Here is a 20,101-nt window from a genome sequence, read left to right as displayed (position 1 = left end):
GGGAGACGGGTTAGTAAACAGATAATCACCATGAGATGCAATAAAAGCAACATTGGCGTTTAATTAGCCAGATTTTTTTATTTTATTTTGTTTTTGTTTTTCTTTCTTTCTTCTGTCACAGCTTTGTTCTTAATGACTGTTGCGTGGTGGGTGTTCCCCAGGGCTGGCTCTTGCAGTCATATGAGTTGATTTCCTGGTTGAAATCAACAACCCTGGCCTCTTTCATTGACCTTGTTTCTACTCTGTGTTACTCCCTCCTTCTTGTCCCCTTTCCTTAGCTTCACTTGTATCCCAAACAATTTGCAGTGGTTGCTTCAGGAGGAGAATGGCATAGAAAATGTTTGCAAACTGTATCAACTCAGGAATAATTGGGATTTCAAGCTTTTGTTTTTTTTTTTTTTTTTTTTTTTTGAGACGGAGTTTCGCTCTTGTTACCCAGGCTGGAGTGCAATGGCGCGATCTCGGCTCACCGCAACCTCCGCCTCCTGGGTTCAGGCAATTCTCCTGCCTCAGCCTCCTGAGTAGCTGGGATTACAGGCACGCGCCACCATGCCCAGCTAATTTTTTTTTTGTATTTTTAGTAGAGATGGGGTTTCACCATGTTGACCAGGATGATCTCGATCTCTTGACCTCGTGATCCACCCACCTCGGCCTCCCAAAGTGCTGGGATTACAGGCTTGAGCCACCGTGCCCGGCCTCAAGCTTTTCTTGCCATAGCATCAGACTCTTTTTTTTGAGACAGAGTCTCGCTCTGTTGCCCAGGCTGGAGTGCAATGGCATGATCTCAGCTCACTGCAACTTCTGCCTCCCAGGTTCAAGAGATTCTCCTTCCTCAGCCTCCCAAGTAGCTGGGATTACAGGTGCCTGCCACCATGCCTGGCTAATTTTCTATTTTTTAGTTTCACCATGTTAACCAGGCTGGTCTTGAACTCCTGACCTCATGATCTGCCTGCCTTGGCTTATTACAAGCTTGAGCCACTGTGCCTGACCAGCATCAGACTTCTGCCTGTAGTTTATGAGAGAGAAAGCAAGGGCCCAGCCACATCTGAGACCAGTGACTGGAGAGGTCTTTGAGAACAGCTTGAAGTTCTAGTTTATTTTTTGGGAGTTGTGTGATGTACATACATTAGTTGAACCAGAGCTGCTTCTCAGAATTTTAAGGCCAGAGACTTCTCTGGCACCTGTGGGGAATTTTAATAAACAAAGTATTCGTCCCTAAAGAATCTTTTATAAATGACTTTTTGCACTGTACAACACTGTGTACCATGAATTGTTTTCTTTCTAGCTTCTTTTTAGGTGGTTCAATGGGGCATCTGTTAAATCTCAGTGAAAATTATTTCAAAAGCAGATATGGGGGAAAATGGAAAGTTCATTTAGGAATACTCATACATAGAAAATCTCCCAACTGGGCACAGTGGTTTACACCTGGGCACTTTGGGAAGTCAAGGTGAGAGGATTACATAAACCCAGGAGTTTGAGGTTACAGTGAACTGTGATTGCACCACTGCACTCCAACTTGGGCAACAGAGCAGGCCCCTGTCTCTTAAAAAAAAAAGTAGCTGGGCGCAATGGTTGACCCCTGTAATCCCATCCCTAGACAGGTGGATCACCTGAGGTCAGGAGCTTGAGACCAGCCTGGCCAACATGGTGAAAACCCATCTCTACTAAAAAAAAATACAAAATGTAGCCAGGTGTGGTGGCAGGTGCCTGTAATCCCAGCTACTCAGCAGGTAGAGGCAGGAGAATGGCTGGAACCTGGGAGGTGGAGGTTGCAGTGAGCCCAGATTGTGCTACTGCACTCCAGCCTGGGCAACAAGAGCAAAACTCTGTCTCAAGAAAAAAAAGAAAAAAGTGAAAGAAAAGAGAGGAAAATCTCTCACATGGAAACCATAAATCTTCTAGCAAAAGGACAAGATGCATGGGAACAGAAGTTTCCTGTGGAGCACACTTTCCCTTTGGGTTCTGGGAGACTCAGGGAGCTGAGTTGGCCACGGCCCGAGGATGAACCAGGTCCTGCCTAGCAGCTCCTCTGTTATGCTTTCTGGTTGTATGATTCCAGCTTTGACAAGAACCCTAATAGCTCATAGGAAGTTCTGTGGCTTTCCCTCATAGCTCTGCAGCCGAGAGTCTTAGGGTTTCTTTCATGAGTGAGAAAGCATTTCACTAAAACCAAGCACCCTTGTTAGGCAGGATTTCCTTGTTTGGCATGCTAACAGCGCTCTATATCACACAAGTATGTTTCGTCCACAAGGCAGCTCAGTGGGGCCAGGAGGGCAGGAGCTGATATCCCCCAATCATTCATTATTTGATATACTTTTTTTTTTTCCAAAAGCAGTACAGGGTCATGATAAAAAATATTCGAACAGTACCAAGGAGTACCAGGAAATGCAGTTTCTGTCTTACAGCCCTTGGACCATTAGATCTCCCTAGGGGCTGCTTCCGTGTTCAGTTTCTTGCATTTCATTCTGGAAGGAATCTATGCCTATAGGAATGTAGATGTCTATCCATCTCCCACCCTTTTCTTTCTTTCTTTCTTTTTTTTTTTTGAGGTGGAGTCTCACCTGTTGCCCAGGCTGGAGTGCAGTGGTGCAATCTCGGCTCACTGCAACCTCCACCTCCCAGGTGCAAGTGATTGTCCTGCCTCAGTCTCCCAAGTAGCTGGGACTACAGGCCTGCACTATCATGCCCAGCTAATTTTTGTATTTTTAGTAGAGATAGGGTTTCACCATGTTGGTTAGGCTGGTCTCGAACTCCTGACCTCGTGATGTGCCTGCCTCAGCCTCCCAAAGTACTGGGATTACAGGTGTGAGCCACCGCGCCCAGCCACCATAGTTTATTTATATTGTCTTTTGTCCTTTATTATTGCAAACAATGCTGCAACAAATGTTTGTGAGTATATGTATAAGATAAATACCTAGAAATGGAGTGTCTGGGTCAAAGGGCATATATGTTTTAAACGTTTGGCCAGACTTGGACATTGCCAAATTGCCACATTGAACTTTATTGAAAAATGAGCACAGAAGAGATCCAGAGAAGTGGATCTGTGAAATTTGCCCCAGTGTTCCTTAGTCTGTGAGTGGCAGTTCGGGAACCAGAAAAGGGTTGTACTCCAGGCCTAGCCCTCCTCCTTTGGCCCCACCTGTGTCTCCCCATGGGTGGTGCAGGGCCCTCCTAGCCCCTGCTTCAACCCTCTTGCTTTCTCCTCTGACCCCATCACCCAGCCCTCCCAGTTCCTTGTCGTCTCCTGGCAAACCCTCTTTAGTAACTGACTTGATTCTGAAGCCCTCAGGTAGCTTGCAGGAATCCAGAGATGCCCACAGTCTCTCCAGGGCTGGTACTTTTCACCTTGGTATGGTTCCTTTGAGAGTGCTAGTCATGACTTTCAGAACAACATTCCTAAATGTTTTTTCTTTTTTTTTTTTTTGAGACGGAGTTTCGCTCTTTTTACCCAGGCTGGAGTGCAATGGCGCGATCTCGGCTCACCACAACCTCCGCCTCCTGGGTTCAGCCAATTCTCCTGCCTCAGCCTCCTGAGTAGCTGGGATTACAGGCACGCGCCACCATGCCCAGCTAATTTTTTGTGTATTTTAGTAAAGACGGGGTTTCACCATGTTGACCAGGATGGTCTCGATCTCTTGACCTTGTGATCCACCCGCCTTGGCCTCCCAAAGTGCTGGGATTCTTTTTTTGTTTGTTTGTTAGGAGCAGAGGTGGCAGGAGGAAAGTGTGTCACTCAATGTAACTATAATGTAGTTCATAATGAGAACTTAAAATGTTAAGGTTTCCTTCATTTGACTTAAGCATATAAATTAAGGTAGCCAGGCAGGGCGAGGTGGGTCACACTTGTAATCCCAGCACTTTGAGAGGCCAAGGCGGGTGGGTCTTTTGAGGTCAGGAGTTCTTGAGACCAGCCTGGCCAACATGGTGAAACCCTATCTCTACTAAAAATATAAAAATTAGCCAGGTGTGGTGGCGTGCACCTGTAATCTCAGCTACTTAGGAGGCTGAGGCAGGAGAATTGCTTGAACCTGGCAGGCGGAGGCTGCAGTGAGCTGAGATCGTGCCATTGCACTCCAGCTTGAGCAACAGAACGACACTCCGTCTAAAAAAAAATTAATTAAGGTAGCCTCACCTTATATTGAAAATACCACCTAAGGCTTTTAGCAAGTGAATGTTAATGTGAACAGATACTGTCATCCTGCCAATGGCTTTCACCTTGTAGGGGACAAGGGAGGGACCTGCACAGCCCCTCCTGCCTGCCTCAGAAGCTAGGTGGGTCCTTGGCTTATCCAGGCCACGGGACCCCCTCCTTCTTGTCTTCCCTTTTTCCCCACCAGCCTAACTCTCTATGGTTTGTTCTATGGCAGCAGAAGGTACATGAAGAATGTTTTCCCAAGGCCGTGTACCTCTGAGCTCTGCAAAGATGCAGTTGTGGATAGCCAGGTGGGCAGTGAGGAGCTTGTGGGCTTGACCACCATCTCCTGACCAGCTCCTCCCAAAGCACAGGGCTGCTGGGCTCCCTGCTGGGCTGCTGTGGTACCACCTCCCCCATGCCTTCCTCCCCACTGGCTAGAAAGTTTTCCGAAGTACCCTGAGCCATTGGGTCACTCTCATGCCTTCAGCCTGCTTTGCTTCCCTGTGGCTCTTCCAGCAGTGCCCATGCATCCTCACCTGGCCTCCTAGTCCCCTTGTGATCTGAGCCCCGAAAATCCTTTGGTCCCATCTCTCACTGGGTCCTGCCTCCCCTCCCGCCTTTCCTCCCACCCCTCCCCACAACCTGTTCACCCTGTGTTCTGCCACATTGTACAGCTGGCCCTTGCATGGGCTGCTGAAACGCCCATTCACCCACTGCCCTGGTGTCTGTTTGTGTCTGTCTGTCTGGGTCCCAGAAAAGAAGCCCCTGAGGGCAGGCACCTGGTCTCATCTGTGTTTACATCCTCAGTACACACAGCGGGCTGGGGCCTGATAAGTGCTGGCTGGCCAAGGTCTGAGGGTGCCAGCTGGCCACATTGTTGGGGAACAGAGCCACACATCTTTCAATCTGGTCTCCTAGAGACTTGTTGAGAGGGGAGCAACAGCCAGAGAAGTCCTGGGGTCTGGTGACAGTGCTTGGTCCCATCTGTGGGCCTGGGAGCCCCATCTTGGATTCTCTCCGACTGCCCAGCCCTTTTAATCAAAATCTTTTGGGCCAAAGGAATTTGTGGCCACCAACTCTGCAGGAGAAAATCTCGTCAGTGAAGAGTAGGCTGGCCTGAGCATGCCTTTGGGCCAGCCTGGGCGTCTATTCTGGAATGCCGCCACTGCCAAGGGGGGTCTGCCCAGCAGCACTATCCCCAAATCCACAGCCTTAGACAAGTGCTCCCTTCCTGGGCCAAGGCGGGTATCCTGATTTGGACTCAGAGCTATCCCCAAGGCTGTGTGTGGTGGGCGCCTGGCTGCAGATTATGACTCCTCCTGCTTCAGGAGTCCAGGATATAGCGGCTCTGGGAGTGCCTGTGATTGCTGCCAGGCAGTGGGGCCAGATCAGCTGCATGCCTCTGTTTTGCTCTTTGGAAACTCCCAGAAGGTGTAGGGTTGTTCAGGTGTAGGGATGGCAAAAGGAGAGCCAGAATTTAGGAATCCTAATTCATGGATTCCTTTCAAAATAGTTGCCCTGGTGATGGTGTCCCTGGAGAACTGATGTGTAAGCCACAGGGATTGGCTCCAGAGCAGAACTATCCAGCTCAACCATATTCACAGGGCTTGACCTGATGACCTTTGACTATTTCCACAATATAAGGACAAGGATTTCCTGTCTTTGGGACATGCAAAAGAAAGTGAGGGCCGGGACAGTGGCTCATGCATATAATCTCAGTGCTTTGGGAGGATAAGGTGGGGAGATCACTTGAGCCCAGGAGACTGAAGCTTCAGTGAGCTATCATTGTGCCACTTTATTCCAGCCTGGGCAACATAGTGAGACCCTGTCTCTACAAAAATAAATAGCTAGGCATGTCGTCATGCCCCTGTAGTTCTAGCTACTCAGGAGGCTGAGGCAGGAGGATCACTTGAACCCAGGAGACTGAAGCTTCAGTGAGCTATCATTGTGCCACTTTATTCCAGCCTGGATGACAGAGCAAGACCCTGTCTCAAAAACAACGAAACAAAACAAAGCAAAAAAGGCCGGGCATGGGGGCTCACGCCTGTAATCCCAGCACTTTGGGAGGCTGAGTCTGGCAGATCTCTTGAGTCCAGGAGTTGGAAACCAGCCTGGGCAACATAGTGGGACCTGTCTTTACAAAAAAATAAAAAACAAAATAAAGAAATTACCCAGGGGTGGTGGTGCATTTCTGTAGTTCCAGCTATTCTGGAGGCTGAGGTAGGAGGATCACTTGAGCCCAGGAGGTCAAGGTTATAGTGAGCTGTGATGCTGCCATAGCACTCCAGCCTGGGCAACAGAACAAGATCCTGTCTCAAAAAAAAAAAAAAAAAAAAATCCCAACAACAACCAAAAAACCCAAAACAAAAACCAAAAAAACACCAATTGAATCAGTCCCTGAGGGAAAACTAAGTCCTCTATTTAGCTTTGAGATAGTACTACTCAGAGGTCACTGCAAGTGATGCTAGGCTTGGCCTGCAGGAGGCTCTGAAGCACAGGTGGCTGAAGCGCAGGGTGGCTAGGAGTGAGTGTCTGGCGGTCAGGGTGGTAGCCAGCTGGCAGAGGGAGATGGGCTGGGGGAGGCATGGGTTAACGACCCTGCAGCAAGTGGACAGGGCTGGGAGGATGGAAGGCAGAGGAAAGTGGGCCAGATGGCTTAGGGTGGACCAGGATTCCACATCATTTACTGTGTCCATGTTTCCTTTTATTTCAGATGTTTTCAAGTCAGCAAACATTTACTGAGGATCTACTGTGTATAAGGTACAATAATGGGTGCCTGTGGGGAAGGGACATAGTGGACAGAGATAAATAAACCCCAGCACATTTGCTGCCTTTGGGGAAAGCTGTCCTAATGGGGGGTGGGGCAGACATGAGGATTGCAGAGTGTTCCAGTTGGCAAAGTAACTTGCCCAACAATGACTTAGCATGAGGGCCCCCTGATTCAGGATGTCAGGGAAAGCTTCCTGGATGAGGCAATGCTTGCAGTTGGCTCTGAAGATCAAGTCTTATTTGGAGGGCTGAGAAGTGAGAAAGGCGATCCAGGCAGATGGGCTGTGGGATCTGCCACATTCTTTCTGCTTAGGTTCCCTGTCTCATAGGCAGGGGCTCCTGAAGGGATAGTTCAGCTACCAGGGTTTTAGCCCCAGTTCCTGGCCTTCCTGCCACGAGCACAGAGCTGGCCTGTCTCCTAAGTGCTGGGCTGTTGTCCCATCTTGGGCCCAGATCCTGGGGTTGGGGGTCTTCCTCCTGTAGACCACCCCTTCCTGCCTGGCATTCATCTCTGGCCACCGGGCCAGCTGTCTGGCTGGCAGGTGGCTGGTGGAGGTGAGTGGTTGCCATCTGGTGGTCTGGCTCTGAGTCCAAGGGCATTAGCCCACCTTTCTGTATGAATCTGTACACCAGGCCCAGATTTACTTAGAGAAACGTGGTCATTTCTGCTGCTGGAGGGAACTAAAGAGGAATCCTTCCCTCCCTCTCGAGTGCTGGCCCCTCCCCAGCCGAGAACCCTCAGGCAGCATGGGGCAGAGCTTCAGGCTCCCCCAGTCTAAAGAGACTCTGTGTCCACTGTGGGGCAGAAGGCAGATCCTCCTTTTGGGCACCCCCATTCCCCATTCCCTGAGCAAAGGATAGTGGGGTTGTGTTTGACACTTGTGTTTGGACCTCAGGAAGGAGGTGACTAATCCTAACAGAATCAGCATGTGTTCTCATCACTCTGGCCCCAGCCTGATATTGTTACCAGATGAGAACATGTCTTACTGGGTTTAACTGTGATGGCTGTGAAGACAGCACTTTTGAGTAACAGGCAGCAGCACTGTGTCCTGAATAAACCCTGGGTCCTCCTACCTTGTCCTGGCCAGGCTGGGGCCAGGGTTTGCTTTGGGCTTTGAGACAGCAGTCCACTCCAACCCTCTCTCCACTGCCCGTCTCTATTGTGCAAGGACCCCAGGTTCCCTGGCAGAGTAGCTGGGAGATGGCTTCATGTCGCAGCCTATGCCCCCACCGCTGAAACCTGGCTGCAGACACGGGCGCTGGGCTCCAGCCCAGCCTCTTGGGCTAATGCTCTATCTCCTATTTCTCCCTCTGCAGATGAACATCTGCAACAAGCCCTCCAACAAGACGGCCCCTGAGAAAAGCGTATGGACTGCGCCTGCGCAGCCCAGTGGACCCTCCCCCGAGCTGCAGGGCCAGCGATCCCGCCGGAATGGGTGGAGCTGGCCTCCTCACCCGCTTCAGATCGTGGCCTGGCTGCTGTACCTCTTCTTTGCTGTGATTGGCTTTGGAGTCCTTGTTCCCCTCCTGCCTCATCACTGGGTGCCCGCCGGCTATGCTGTATCCTTGGGAAAGTGTAGGACTGGTGCGTAGAAGTGGGGAGGCAAAGGATGGCAGCCATAGCAGAGGCCCAAAGCCGGCTCAGAGCCTTGGGGAGCACAGTTGGGGGAGCAGAGAAGGGTGGGCCCAGTCCTGGGGACCTGCTGCTTACCAGCCTGGCCTCCAGCCTCCACTTGGCCTCTTCGCCTGATAGGGTGAGTGGGCACACCTAAAGCACCTAGGGGCATGTCACACCCCAAAAGCATGTGAATCCTGTCCGCAGAGGGACCACAGGAGCAGCTGTAGAAGGAGGAGCCTTAAACCATCCTGATGCTAATTGTGTTCAGAGCTAAACAAAGGACAAAGTAGGGAGTAATTAGCCCATTTATCAAAAAATTTTTCACTTTTCAAAAAGAGTCACCATAGAATTCTTTTACATAGCAAGTGTCCTGGTGCCTTTAAAATATGGTTTTATTTATGGATAGACTGTGCCAGAACTGTTGAGGAGCACATTTATTCTGTAAATCAGACCCTTTTAGAGTGAGGTTCAATGTGACAAGAGATGGGATGGAGATACCTGGGAGGCTCCTGGAAACAGTGACAAACTCGGACTTGCCTGAGCCCAGTGGTGTGATTGCCCCATCCTTGGCCACAGCCCCCAGGAGTAGAGGGTGTGGCTGCAAGGCCAGGGATTGCAGTGAAGCAGGCATCTCTATGCTCCTTTCCAGAGAGTTCCTATTTGAGTATCCTTCACAAAGATGACTCCTGCGGGGAAGGGGAGGGTGACCTAAGGGTGACTGGCAGGGACAAATCTGAAAGCCTGGGACATCGAGCCTGCAGTGAGCTCAGTCCCTGCTCAGCGCCTTCAGAGCTGCACAGGACCGAGCAGCTCCTGCCAGCTCTGTGGGTCTTAGCCTCCTCTTCTGTCTGATGGGAAGGCTCCTACCTGGAGCACGTTAGGATATATGTGAGCACTGAAATTCATTAAGCCACAAATGTGAACATGTTCTCTTGGGAAACCCCAAAGTCCTGGGCTGGTGAGTGACAGGGCAGGTGTGTGGAGGGGGACCCTAGAGAAGGTTGTCATCCTTAGACACAGCAGTAGCATCTGGAGCTTTTTGTTCCCTAGAGCCCAGGGGTTGGTCATCAGCTCTGTGAATGGAAAACTGGACTTTCCCTGAGGTGACCAACAGGCCTTAGTGCTGTTAAGTCATGGGACCTGGGAATGTGTCATGGGACATTCCTCCTGTGATCTGGAATGGACACATCCCTCACTAGGGATCACCTGGGTTTCTACCATCAGGATACCTGGGAAACCAGATTAACCAGATTAACAACTCCATGACTTGGAGCAAGTAGAAGCAGAGCGAATGGTGATACACAGAAAGCAGTAGCATTTATTGAGCCCTTACATGTGCCAGGCCCTGCGTCAGCCACTTTACATGAATGATCTCATTTGATCCTCATAATAATCCTGTAAGGAGGTATTCTTCCCATTTCCTAATGAAGAAGCTGGGTACAGAGGTTCAGTGACTTCCTGAGATCACATAGCAGGCATCCATTGAGGCCAGATGGGCCTCCCAGGCAGCCTGACTGTCATGAGAGGGACGGGTTGAGGCTTTTGTCTCCACACTCAGGGTTCATCTGCTTTGGGCATTGCAGAGGCTCATAGAGCCACCTGGTTCACACCTGACCAGGTCTATATGTTCTCCTTCCTTCCATCAAAGCCTTCTTCTTTCTGTAGGATCTGCTCCTTTCTGCAGGCTCTCTCAGATCCCTGAGGGGTAAGGTAGGGTCATAGTGGGTACCAGGTACCCATCTTGGGCCTGGAACTGGCCTGGGCCTTAGGGATGCAAGCTGAGCCTTGGGGTGCTGGGCCTCCAACTGGAGGGAAGGCTGGTGGACTGGAGATGGCCATGATGCCACATGGTAAGCACAGGGTTGGGGTTCATACAGCAGACCGTGAGGGCAGGCAGAAGCCACCTGCACCAGCATCACCACACATCCACAGGACACTTGCGGCCTGTAGCTCCCCTGCTCCCCCACCTCTCTCCATGTGCTCTTGGCTCCTCCCCCTTCCATCCTTGCTTAAATCCAGTCAGTCATCCAGCCCTGTTGATTTTGACTCCTAAATAGATGTCTAATTGGCTCCCAGTTTCTGCCACTGCCAACTGCCCCTCTTCCCTGGATGACTGCTGAGTTTCTATTTTTATTTTTTATTTATTTATTTATTTTGAGACGGAGTTTTGCTCTTGTTACCCAGACTGGAGTGCAATGGCGCGATCTCGGCTCACCGCAACCTCCGCCTCCTGGGTTCAGGCAATTCTCCTGCCTCAGCCTCTTGAGTAGCTGGGATTATAGGCACGTGCCACCATGCCCAGCTAATTTTTTTTTGTATTTTTAGTAGAGACGGGGTTTCACCGTGTTGACCAGGATGGTCTCGAGACTGCTGAGTTTCTAAATGGGTCACCCACATGCACTGTCACCCCCGCCAGCCCATCTGCATTCCTGCTCTTTCCAAAAACCAAATCTGATAATGTTGCACCCTGGCTGCAAGACTTCTAATGGTTTCTTCCTGCCTTAAGCAATGATGCTCAAGGCTGGGCGTAGTGGTTCACACCTGTAGTCCCAGCACTTTGAGAGGCTGAGGCAAACAGATCACCTGAGGTCAGGAGTTCCACACCAGCCTGGCCAACATGCAAAAGCCCATCTCTACTAACAATATAAAAATTAGGTGAGGTATGGGGCGGGGCATTTAATAAAAAAATATATATATGTATATATAAATTAGCTGGGCGTGGTGGCGCACACCTGTAATCCAGCTACTTGGGAGGCTGAGGCAGGAGAATCGCTTGAACCTGGTGGGGCGGAGGCTGCTGTGAGCCGAGATAGCACCATTGTACTCCAGCCTGGGCAACAGAGTGAGACTCCATCTCAAAAAAAAAAAAAAAAAAGGAAAGGAAATGAGACTCAACATCTTTGCATGGCTTCAGGGTTCCACATTCTGGACTCTGCCCCTCTCCTCCATTTCCTCTGATGTTATTTTCCTGTGCTCTTCTGTTTCTATGGTACTGGTCTCTGCCTGGAAGCCCCTTGCCTCTCCCCCTGCTCCCAACACCCAGCTAAGTTAGAGGTCAAGAACTAGCAGCCCATAGGCCAGTCCAGCCTGCAGATTTGCTCTTTTTTAATTGAAGGATAATTAACAAAGAAAATGCATAGATTTTAATGTTCCTTCTATAGGTGTGTTTTTAAAATTATTTATTTCCTTAATATTTAAACATTGAGAGATCTCACATAAAAACCCAGACTTCTGGTTCCTTTTGAGAAGCCAGAAATTGACCAAACAGACCCTCATTCTTGCATCCTTATAAGGCAGCCGTGAGCTGGAGGCACACTTCAGCCAAATCACGGGCTGGCACTCCACATGTTCCCCACAGCCACAGTCCCTACCTAGCCAGGCCCCCTTTCTTCTTTATCTGCCAGGTTCCTGTAATCCATTCCTCTCCAAGTCTCAGCTAAGACAATGCTTCCTCAGGTAAGCCTTCCAGAACCCTTCAGACTAGATGAGATCACTTGATTACAAAGTGGCACAGTCCCACGAACTTTGTTCATTGTAATTAACCCATTATTTGATTGATATCCATGTTTTTGGGTGGGAGTGGTGGCTCATGCCTGTAATTCTAGCACTTTGGGAGGCCAAAGTGGCCGGATCACCTGAGGTCAGGACTTTAACACCAGCCTGGCCAGGACGGCGAAACATTGGCTCTACTAAAATACAAAAATTAGCCAGGCATGGTGGTGGGTGCCTGTAATCCCAGCTACTCAAGAGGCTGAGGCAGGAGAATCACTTGAACCTGGGAGGCAGGGGTTGCAATGAGCTGAGGTCACCCCATTGCACTCCAGTCTGGGCAACAGAGCGAGACTCTGTCTCGAAGGAAAAAAAAATCCATGTTTTCCACCAGACTATAGTCTCTTCAGTGCTAGGGACTCTTGCTCCTGCCATATCCCTCAGTGCTTGTCACAACAAAAGACCTCAGTAGACAGCTAAATGAATGACCGTGGGGGTGAGGCAGGAGGAGTTGGGGCAGGCAGGGAGTTAAATGTTGGCCCTCATTCAGTAGTCTGAGAGGCTGGCATGGTGAGCACAGTAGCTGGTGATAGCAGAGAGGTTTGGGAGGAGCCAGAGGAAAAGGGACTTTGGCACTGAGCAGAGGAGTGAATTCGGCTGGAGAGCTGTTGAGAGCCACTGTAGAGGTGCAAGCAGGGAGGGTTTTGGGTCTGAGCTTTTAAAAAACTTACTCTGTGACCATGTGAAGCATAGACTCAAGGTAACTTGGGAGGGGCAGAGTTGGGAGACTAGAGAGTGACCCAGGCAAGAGGTGAAGCCTTGGTCATGGCCATAGGGATACAGGGGTCAGTGATGGCCATGGGATTGTCTCTCTCAGCTGTGCTGTGGCACATTAGGGCAGAGTCTGACTTATGTGGATATGTAGAGAAATTGAGCTGCTGGGAGGAGGAGGAAGGGAGGAAAAGAGGTTGGACAGCTGATGGATGAAGGATAGCGGATGGATGGGTAGAGCATGAATGATGGAGGGATGATGTCTGCCTCGCTAGCAAGAGGATGAGTGGAATTTTGGACTGAAGGGGGTGGGATCAAGGGAGGGAGAGTGGATGGCTGCCTGGGTGGAATCTATGGGTGAATTTTTCATATCAGACTGCAGCAAAAATTGTCAGCATACTTGTCTCCTGCATTTGGCCCAGTCATTGAGCAGATAGGTCCTGGAAGAACTGCGTTTCAGCTTCAGAGATTAGCCATGCTGCCCCTGGCCAGGCCCTGAACATGGTAGGCCATCCCAGACACTCAGTCCAGGGCTCCAAGTGCCTAGATTGTTGGTAGGGAAGGGAGCAGGTGTCTGAGCCCCTGTCTGTAAGGGCTTCTCCACCTGGCCTGGCTACTGAAAGTGGGGGTGGCTGCATCCCTCTTGGAGGTGACTTGCTATGAAAGCAAGATAAACAAGCTAGGACTTAAACTTTAGGTTCTTGGACCTTAGGTCAGGTTGACCTCTTTCAGTCTCACATCATCATTTGGAATCTGAAACCAGAAACTGGCTTAAGGTCAGACCAGCCAGGGCCTGCACCAGGCCTAGAGCAGTGAGGCCAGGGCCCTGCAGTTGGGGCACCAGGTGGCCGCAGCAGGCACTGCTGGCTGGCTGTGGACTCTGTTCCTAGATGGCCCCTCTCCCTTTTCATGTGGGGAACAGGGGTCGCTGGAGAGGTCTGATGAGGAAGCTCTGCGGGGGCTGGAGGTAGGAGGTGGCACAGGCTGAGAATCTACACAAAGCGGCCTGGCATGGCGGGGAGTTCTCTGGCTGCAAGGAATGGGGCGGGACTCCCAGTCAGCAGAGTGTGGAGTGAGTCTTTAACCTGCTGGGCCAGTGCATGGGTGCCATCTTTGCTGGCCACCTCGTGGTGCACCTGACTGCCGTCTCCATCGATCCAGCAGATGCCAACGTGCGGGACAAGAGCTATGCGGGGCCCCTGCCCATGTTCAACCGAAGCCAGCACGCACATGTCATTGAAGACCTGCACTGCAACTTGTGCGATGTGGATGTGTGAGTGCATGTGTGAGGGGGTGCGTGAGGCTGCCAAGTGTGCTGCACGATTCACGGAGGAGGGGGGCTGCCAGGGCTTCACAGCCATCCCCTATGCCTCAGAATCCTCATGTTTTATGCAGTCAAGAACCTTGATGGCGTGACAGGGAATTGGGTCCCTGAGAAGGTGAGGAGAAGGTGACTGGAAACAGAAGATGAGGATTAGCATTCCAGCAGTTAAAGGAAGAAATATTTGGCACTGCTGAAACATTTCTAATGACCAACTCTGCCAGTGACATCCCCACATCTATTGCCAGTATTCCCATATAGGGGTGGGGAGGGGCACTGATGCCTGAGGACTCACTGTGTGCTGAGTTCTGTCTGCAGCCACTCTGCATGGTTTTCTCACTACATAGAGGAGGAAGAGCCCAGCGCTCAGAAATACTGAGAGGCCAGACGCGGTCACTGATGGTGGAGCCAGATTCACACCTGGGCGTCCAGACCCCCACGCAGATACTGCTGCCCTGGTCTACCCAGGAGGAGTCTGAGGCCTGGGAGGCCAGCTGGGTCACTTAGGTCCCTCTGCTAGCGTGGAGGGCCCCTGCGCCCTTGGCTGGTCCCAGCTGCCTCTTTAGGAGCCCCTCTCCACCCTTCTGGAGCTCCTTGGTCTCCAGGTCTTGGGTGGGGGATCAGGGATGGGGGCATGGCCCAAGGCCAGTCCCCCCCGCAAGAAGCCTGTTGAAGGGGTCTGTCTGCAGGCTGAGCAAGCCCCCAGCCTTAAGGCGCCCAGGACTTGGACATGAGGCCATCCTGCTATTCACTGGGCATAGGGCCCGCCAGCACACTTTGCGAGTGGCTGCTCCTTCAGCTGCTGCTCTTTGCAGGGCTCTGCCCTGTTCTGGGAGGGGAGTTGTGCCTTTAGGTTTTCCCCAGTGCCTCCCTGGGCTGGGAGACTCCCGTGAGCCCCTGTGATGAGTGCCTGTATGCCCACAAGGATGACAGCCTGTGCTGCTTTTGGTCCCCTTTGTCTTTACCCACACAGACTGAGGTTTCTAGAAGAATGCCAGTACATTCCCATAGTATGGCAGAGAAACAGGGACCCACAGCTGGAGATGTCGGGAAGGGCAGTGCAGGCCCTGGGCCCCGCATCCTTGCTGTCTGTGGTCCTTGGGCCCACACCTGCATCTTCTGGCTTCTCTCAGGGGTCCTTGCTTGGAAAGGATGCCCATTTTCCTTTTCATGGCGCATCAGCTAGGCGCACAGTCCCAGAGCAGGAGGGATGCACCTCCTCACCCCTCCTACAGTCTCCGGGGTCCCCCAGCTCTTTGGGAGAGCTCCCTCTTCCAGGGGCCCCACCCCGTAGCGCCTGCAGAGGGCGCGCGCTCCTCGTCGCCGAGCTCCGGGCTGTCTCAGGCCAGGCGCTTAGTCCCTCCACGGACCAGGCTCGGCCGCCCAATGGGGCCGGGCCGCAAAGTGGGGAATGAGCCGACCGACTGCGCTGTGCCCCCTCTCCCCACAGGAGCGCTCGCTCTAAGCACTGCAGCGCCTGCAACAAGTGCGTGTGCGGCTTCGACCACCACTGCAAGTGGCTCAACAACTGTGTGGGCGAGCGGAACTACCGGTGAGGACAGCCCGGCCGCAGGAGAGCCTGGGGATGCGCGTGTCTGAGGGTGGGAGCCACAGACCTTGCAGCCTGCATGGCAGGTGGACGGGGATGGGTGGGGAAGGGGATGCTTGGGGGACCTGTGCCCATGGTTATTTAGGGGTGCAGCTCAGAAAGGGTGATGCTCCTGGGTGCTGGCCGAGATGGCCAAGGTTGGGGCTAGAATCTTCCACCATGCTAGTCCAGAGAAAGGTGGATGGACTGGCCACTGGGTGATGGGGTGGCCACCCATCTTCAGTTTTGCCATATGCCTTTGGCTTCTGAGGAGTTGGGGCTGTGGTGTCACCCTCAACCCTCCGAGCCCATAGCACTGACCCTACAGCCCCAACTCTTATGGGCCCTCCGAGGCCCTGGAGCTCCTGGGAGCTGACAGCTGCCTATGGCTGGGCCCAGGCTCTTTCTACACAGTGTCGCATCCGCTTTACTGGGTGTCCTGCTCCTTGTGCTGGTGGCCACGTATGTCTTCGTGGAATTCTTTGTCAACCCCATGCGGCTGCGCACCAACCGACACTTCGAAGGTCAGTTTGGGCTCCAGGCCTATTCCCACCCCTGACTCGTCACCTGTCACATCCCTGGCTGAGCATGGGCTGCCTGTGCCTTGCAGTGCTGAAGAATCACACGGATGTGTGGTTCGTGTTCCTGCCCGCTGCCCCTGTGGAGACCCAGGCCCCTGCCATCCTGGCCCTGGCCGCCCTACTCATACTTCTGGGCCTGCTGTCCACAGCCCTGCTGGGCCACCTGCTCTGCTTCCACATTTATCTCAGTAAGTGCCTCCTGTATCTGCCTTCCAGAGTGCAGGGGTCCTGAGATTTCAGGGAGGTGCCCAGTTGGATGGTGGACCCTAAAACCATGCCCCTGTCCAGTGTGGGCTCACTGTGGTGGCCAGGTCTCACTCTATATAGGCTTCACGCATTTGGGGACACTGGTTTCAGCCTGGGGCTGGTTGTCCTTCCTCCTGTTCTGAGCTCCAGGGTCCCCTCTCCACTGCATTGAGCCCTCTCCTTCCCCCACCAGTGTGGCACAAACTCACCACCTATGAGTACATCGTGCAGCACCGCCCACCACAGGAGGCCAAGGGGGCCCACAGGGAGCTGGAGTTGTGTCCTCCCAAGATGCGGCCCATTCAGGTATAGTGGATGAGAGATGGAAGGGGGCTTGGGCGTCAGGGGCATTGGGCTGTGCAGCGAGCAGCCAGTGAGGAGATAGGGCAAGGGAGGCAAGCCTGGAACAGCCACTGCAGGTGGGGGTGCTGGGGACAGCAAGGGCTGGGCTTGTATGGAGCATGTGCCTTCTTGCCCAAGTGTGGGCATAGACAGAGGGAGTCCATGTTTCCTGGACTCCACGTGCATGCCTGCCCAAGCACCAGGCATGCATGGAAGGGCATGGGATGTGGAGCCTGGAAGCAAGCAGGTTGGGGCTGCAGCAGAAGAGAGAGGGAAGGACCAGCGACGGGTCAGTGATGGATGGCCAGGATGGAGCCATAGTTTCTCCCCATCCATGACCTTGAGTGCTTATACCCATTACCCTAATTTATGCTTAGAACAGCCCCATTGCAGATAAGCATACTGAGGCCTAGAAGGTTAACTGCAAGCTGGGTCTGGGAAGAGTTAAGGTCTCCATGCTCTGGCCAGCCTGGCCAGGCCAGTTGCTGACCAGCCTATCCCCATTCCCACGCCCCATGGCTTCCTGAGGTCAGCAGCTGGGGGTGGAGGTGATCCAGTCTTTAGAGGAGCCCCTAGGGACTAGGAAGGCAGGGGCCCAGGCAGGCTTGGCTGGGAAGCCTGAGCCCTGGATCCCGAGGCCTCATGGCAACTGGACATAAACACAGGCTGGTGGGAGGGTTGGGGAAGGCCTGGGACCCCGCCTCTACTGTTCTTGTCGCTAGGGCTGGACACTGTCTGTGGGCCAGGCTGCAGGACTGGGCAGGCCTGGGCCTGGGGTGTGCTGGCTGTGGGTGACAACTCCACTGTCACACCACTGTATACCTGCCCCAGTGCTGGGCCTTGACAGTGGCAGCTGTGCTGGGGAGAGGGCACCATCTCCAGCCCCACATCAAGAGGAGATGGAGGCCCAGAGAAGTAGGCAGGAGACTTTCTCCAGCCTCACAGGCAGCACCCACTGAGGCAGGGCGGGCCCTATGATGTCCACCCTCTAGGGCTCTTTGGCTCTGCCCTGCCAAGGCTTTGAAGCCAAATGTGGCCACAGCAAAGAAATTTAATTTCTGTTCTGTCCATCTGTAGTGGCTCGAGGGAGGCAAACCTGGGGGACAGGAATGGTGTTCTTGTCCCCTTTTACAAAGCAGAGAGCTGAGGCTAAGGGCCCAGTACCATTCAGGAAAGTGCACGGTTTTGAAGGTCTCTGAGGAAGGATCCTCTGGACAGCCATGAGGAGAGGACGGGGCTCTGAGTGGGGACTCCCTGGGGACACTTTCAGACTTATTGAGCTGGTTGGGGCCTGGTGCCGTCCCATCCTGGCCCCTCAGCTTCTGAGACCTCCTCTGTTCCCAACTCTGGAGCCCAGGGCCCCCAGTAGGCTTTGCCCCTCTGGTGGCCCTGGAGGGTCACTGAGTCCACACTCGGGCAGAGAGGAGGTGTGAGGGAGAATGATCTTGAGGTCCCAGTCCCTGTGACTGACCCCGCACTCCTCGACTCCTCTGCAGAGCTGCAGCCAGGGCAGAGGTTGGGCAGGGCCGATGACGGGCTCCTCCCCCAGATCTGTCAGGGCCCTGCAGTCAGCCGTCCACCCGCCTCCCATTAGGAATGCGGGTGGGGCCCCTCTCTGGAGCCGTTGCCCCCAAACATAGGCTTGTTTTAGAGACGGCCTTGCTGTTACAGTGTCCTCTCTGCATTAGTCAGGACGCCTCTGTCTCCATAGAAACGGGTGCTGAACCCGAGACAGCTGTCTGGGTGCTCCCAGCACCCCCTCCCACCTCCGACCCCGCCCTGGACCCGCCCCCATCCCACACCACGCCCTTCCTGGGCCAGCTTTCCCTCGCCTTTGTTTCCTCACCTGGAGTACCCCACCCCCCTCCACCTAGCAAAGCTGGGGCAAGTCCTGCGGGTGGGGGTGCAGGACTAGGCCACTCCTGTGACCTCCTGGTCCTAAGGCCCCTTTGCTTTCAGGGGTCGAATCTGCACCCTCAGGGTTGCTGTGAAGATCAGGGCTCACCCGTAAGCCTGGTGCCCAATGGGGCTATCGCTGTTTGTTCCACCACCTACTTACTACCTTCCCTTTCGGGGTAGTGGCAGGGAGACCACCTCACGTGCACCCATACATCCCCATCTCGGCAGCTGGGATCGTGGCTGGTCCTCTGGAAGGGCGAGGGGTGCGCCCAGGACTCAGCTCTGCAGGAGCTGGTGGATGCACACTCAGGCCTGTTTCTCCACGAGGGGAAAACAATTGGTTCAGAGGCTGGAGCCCTGGGGACGCCAGGAGCAGGTGCAGGCAGCTTTGAGCTTCCTATCACTTTCCTAGCTGAGCCTCTCTAAACTGGGTCTATAGACCCATAGGGCTGGGAGCCTTCCCGGAGGAGGCCGAATAGATGAGGTGAGGACCTGGGGATGGGGCAAGGGCCAGAAATGGGTGTTTTAACCTTTACCTTACAGAGGGGTTTTCCCAGCCCAACTGGGAGCCTAGCATGAGGCCTGAGATGTCCCACAGAGGCCAGTGAGGGCAGGACTGGGTAGGCTCAGGGCTCAGGAGGCTCGGGAGCCACACCCAGCCTCCCAGCCTCCTTGACTCCCACCTTCCCCAGGAGATGGAGTTCTATATGCGGACCTTCAGCCATGTGCGCCCAGAGCCCCCTGGCCAGGCCAGGCCAGCAGCAGTGAATGCCAAGTGAGTGTGACCTGGGCATGTGCCACTGGGAATCTCCAGTTAGCATGGCAGGCAGGAGAAAGAGGGTAGTTGGGGCATGGGTCTGGCTCTTCTCTGGGCTAATAGGAAGGGAAGCTTCTCTCAGGGCCTCCAGTGGGGAGGGATTCGGGGAACAGCCCCCAGGTTTACCCTCGTGCTTCCCCCTCAGTCCCACCCAGTTTTCTGCCACCCGTAGCCAAATGGAGCCTCCACCACCCTCTTCCCCAGACACACTCGCCCTGCCTCCCCGGATCCGACCCCAGGTAGGAGGGACTGTACTGGGCCTCTGGTCCAGGTGGAGTGGGATAGAAAGAAGCCTCCTCTACTCTGGCGCACCCCTCTGCTGCTTTTGGCATGTGGGGCTTTCAGTCTCCCCCCGTGTCTCTGCAGAAAAAGAGGAAGAGGCGCGTGTATAAAGTGCGGACGTCTGAGACCTCGGATCAGGCGTTGGGTGAGCACCCATCCCTGTCCGGGTCTTGCTCAGGGAGCTCAAGGGAAGGGAAGGCAGAGCCACGAGCCAGCAGTGGCCCCTGGGCTCATGTTCCCCTT

At 53.4% G+C, this 20,101-nt stretch overlaps 1 protein-coding gene across 5 annotated transcripts in view; it reads left to right on the top strand.

Annotated features, from left to right (window-relative positions):
* Positions 1-20,101, top strand: part of ZDHHC1 (zinc finger DHHC-type containing 1) — a 30,711-nt gene that overhangs the window by 10,129 nt on the left and 481 nt on the right. For 2 of the 5 annotated variants that reach the window (XM_064383188.1, XM_021667063.2), the window contains exons 2-11: positions 6,849-6,895; positions 8,222-8,464; positions 13,880-14,055; positions 15,554-15,655; positions 16,091-16,215; positions 16,302-16,460; positions 16,712-16,824; positions 19,452-19,534; positions 19,722-19,815; positions 19,943-20,003. In XM_064383188.1, coding sequence (XP_064239258.1) covers positions 8,222-8,464; positions 13,880-14,055; positions 15,554-15,655; positions 16,091-16,215; positions 16,302-16,460; positions 16,712-16,824; positions 19,452-19,534; positions 19,722-19,815; positions 19,943-20,003 — 1,156 coding nt within the window. In that variant the 5' untranslated portion in view covers positions 6,849-6,895. Of the gene's footprint in view, positions 1-4,381; positions 4,444-6,848; positions 6,896-8,221; positions 8,465-13,879; positions 14,056-15,553; positions 15,656-16,090; positions 16,216-16,301; positions 16,461-16,711; positions 16,825-19,451; positions 19,535-19,721; positions 20,004-20,101 lie in introns of those variants that run through there. The other 3 variants (XM_064383187.1, XM_064383185.1, XM_012468218.2) reach the window with 3 other exon arrangements.

Source organism: Aotus nancymaae, unplaced genomic scaffold, assembly GCF_030222135.1.
Source record: "Aotus nancymaae isolate 86718 unplaced genomic scaffold, 86718_ANA_hifiasm-v0.15.2.pri h1tg000030l, whole genome shotgun sequence".
NCBI lineage: Eukaryota > Metazoa > Chordata > Mammalia > Primates > Aotidae > Aotus > Aotus nancymaae.
Note: the sequence above shows the minus strand (reverse complement) of the source record. Positions and strands in the feature narration are given on the sequence as shown.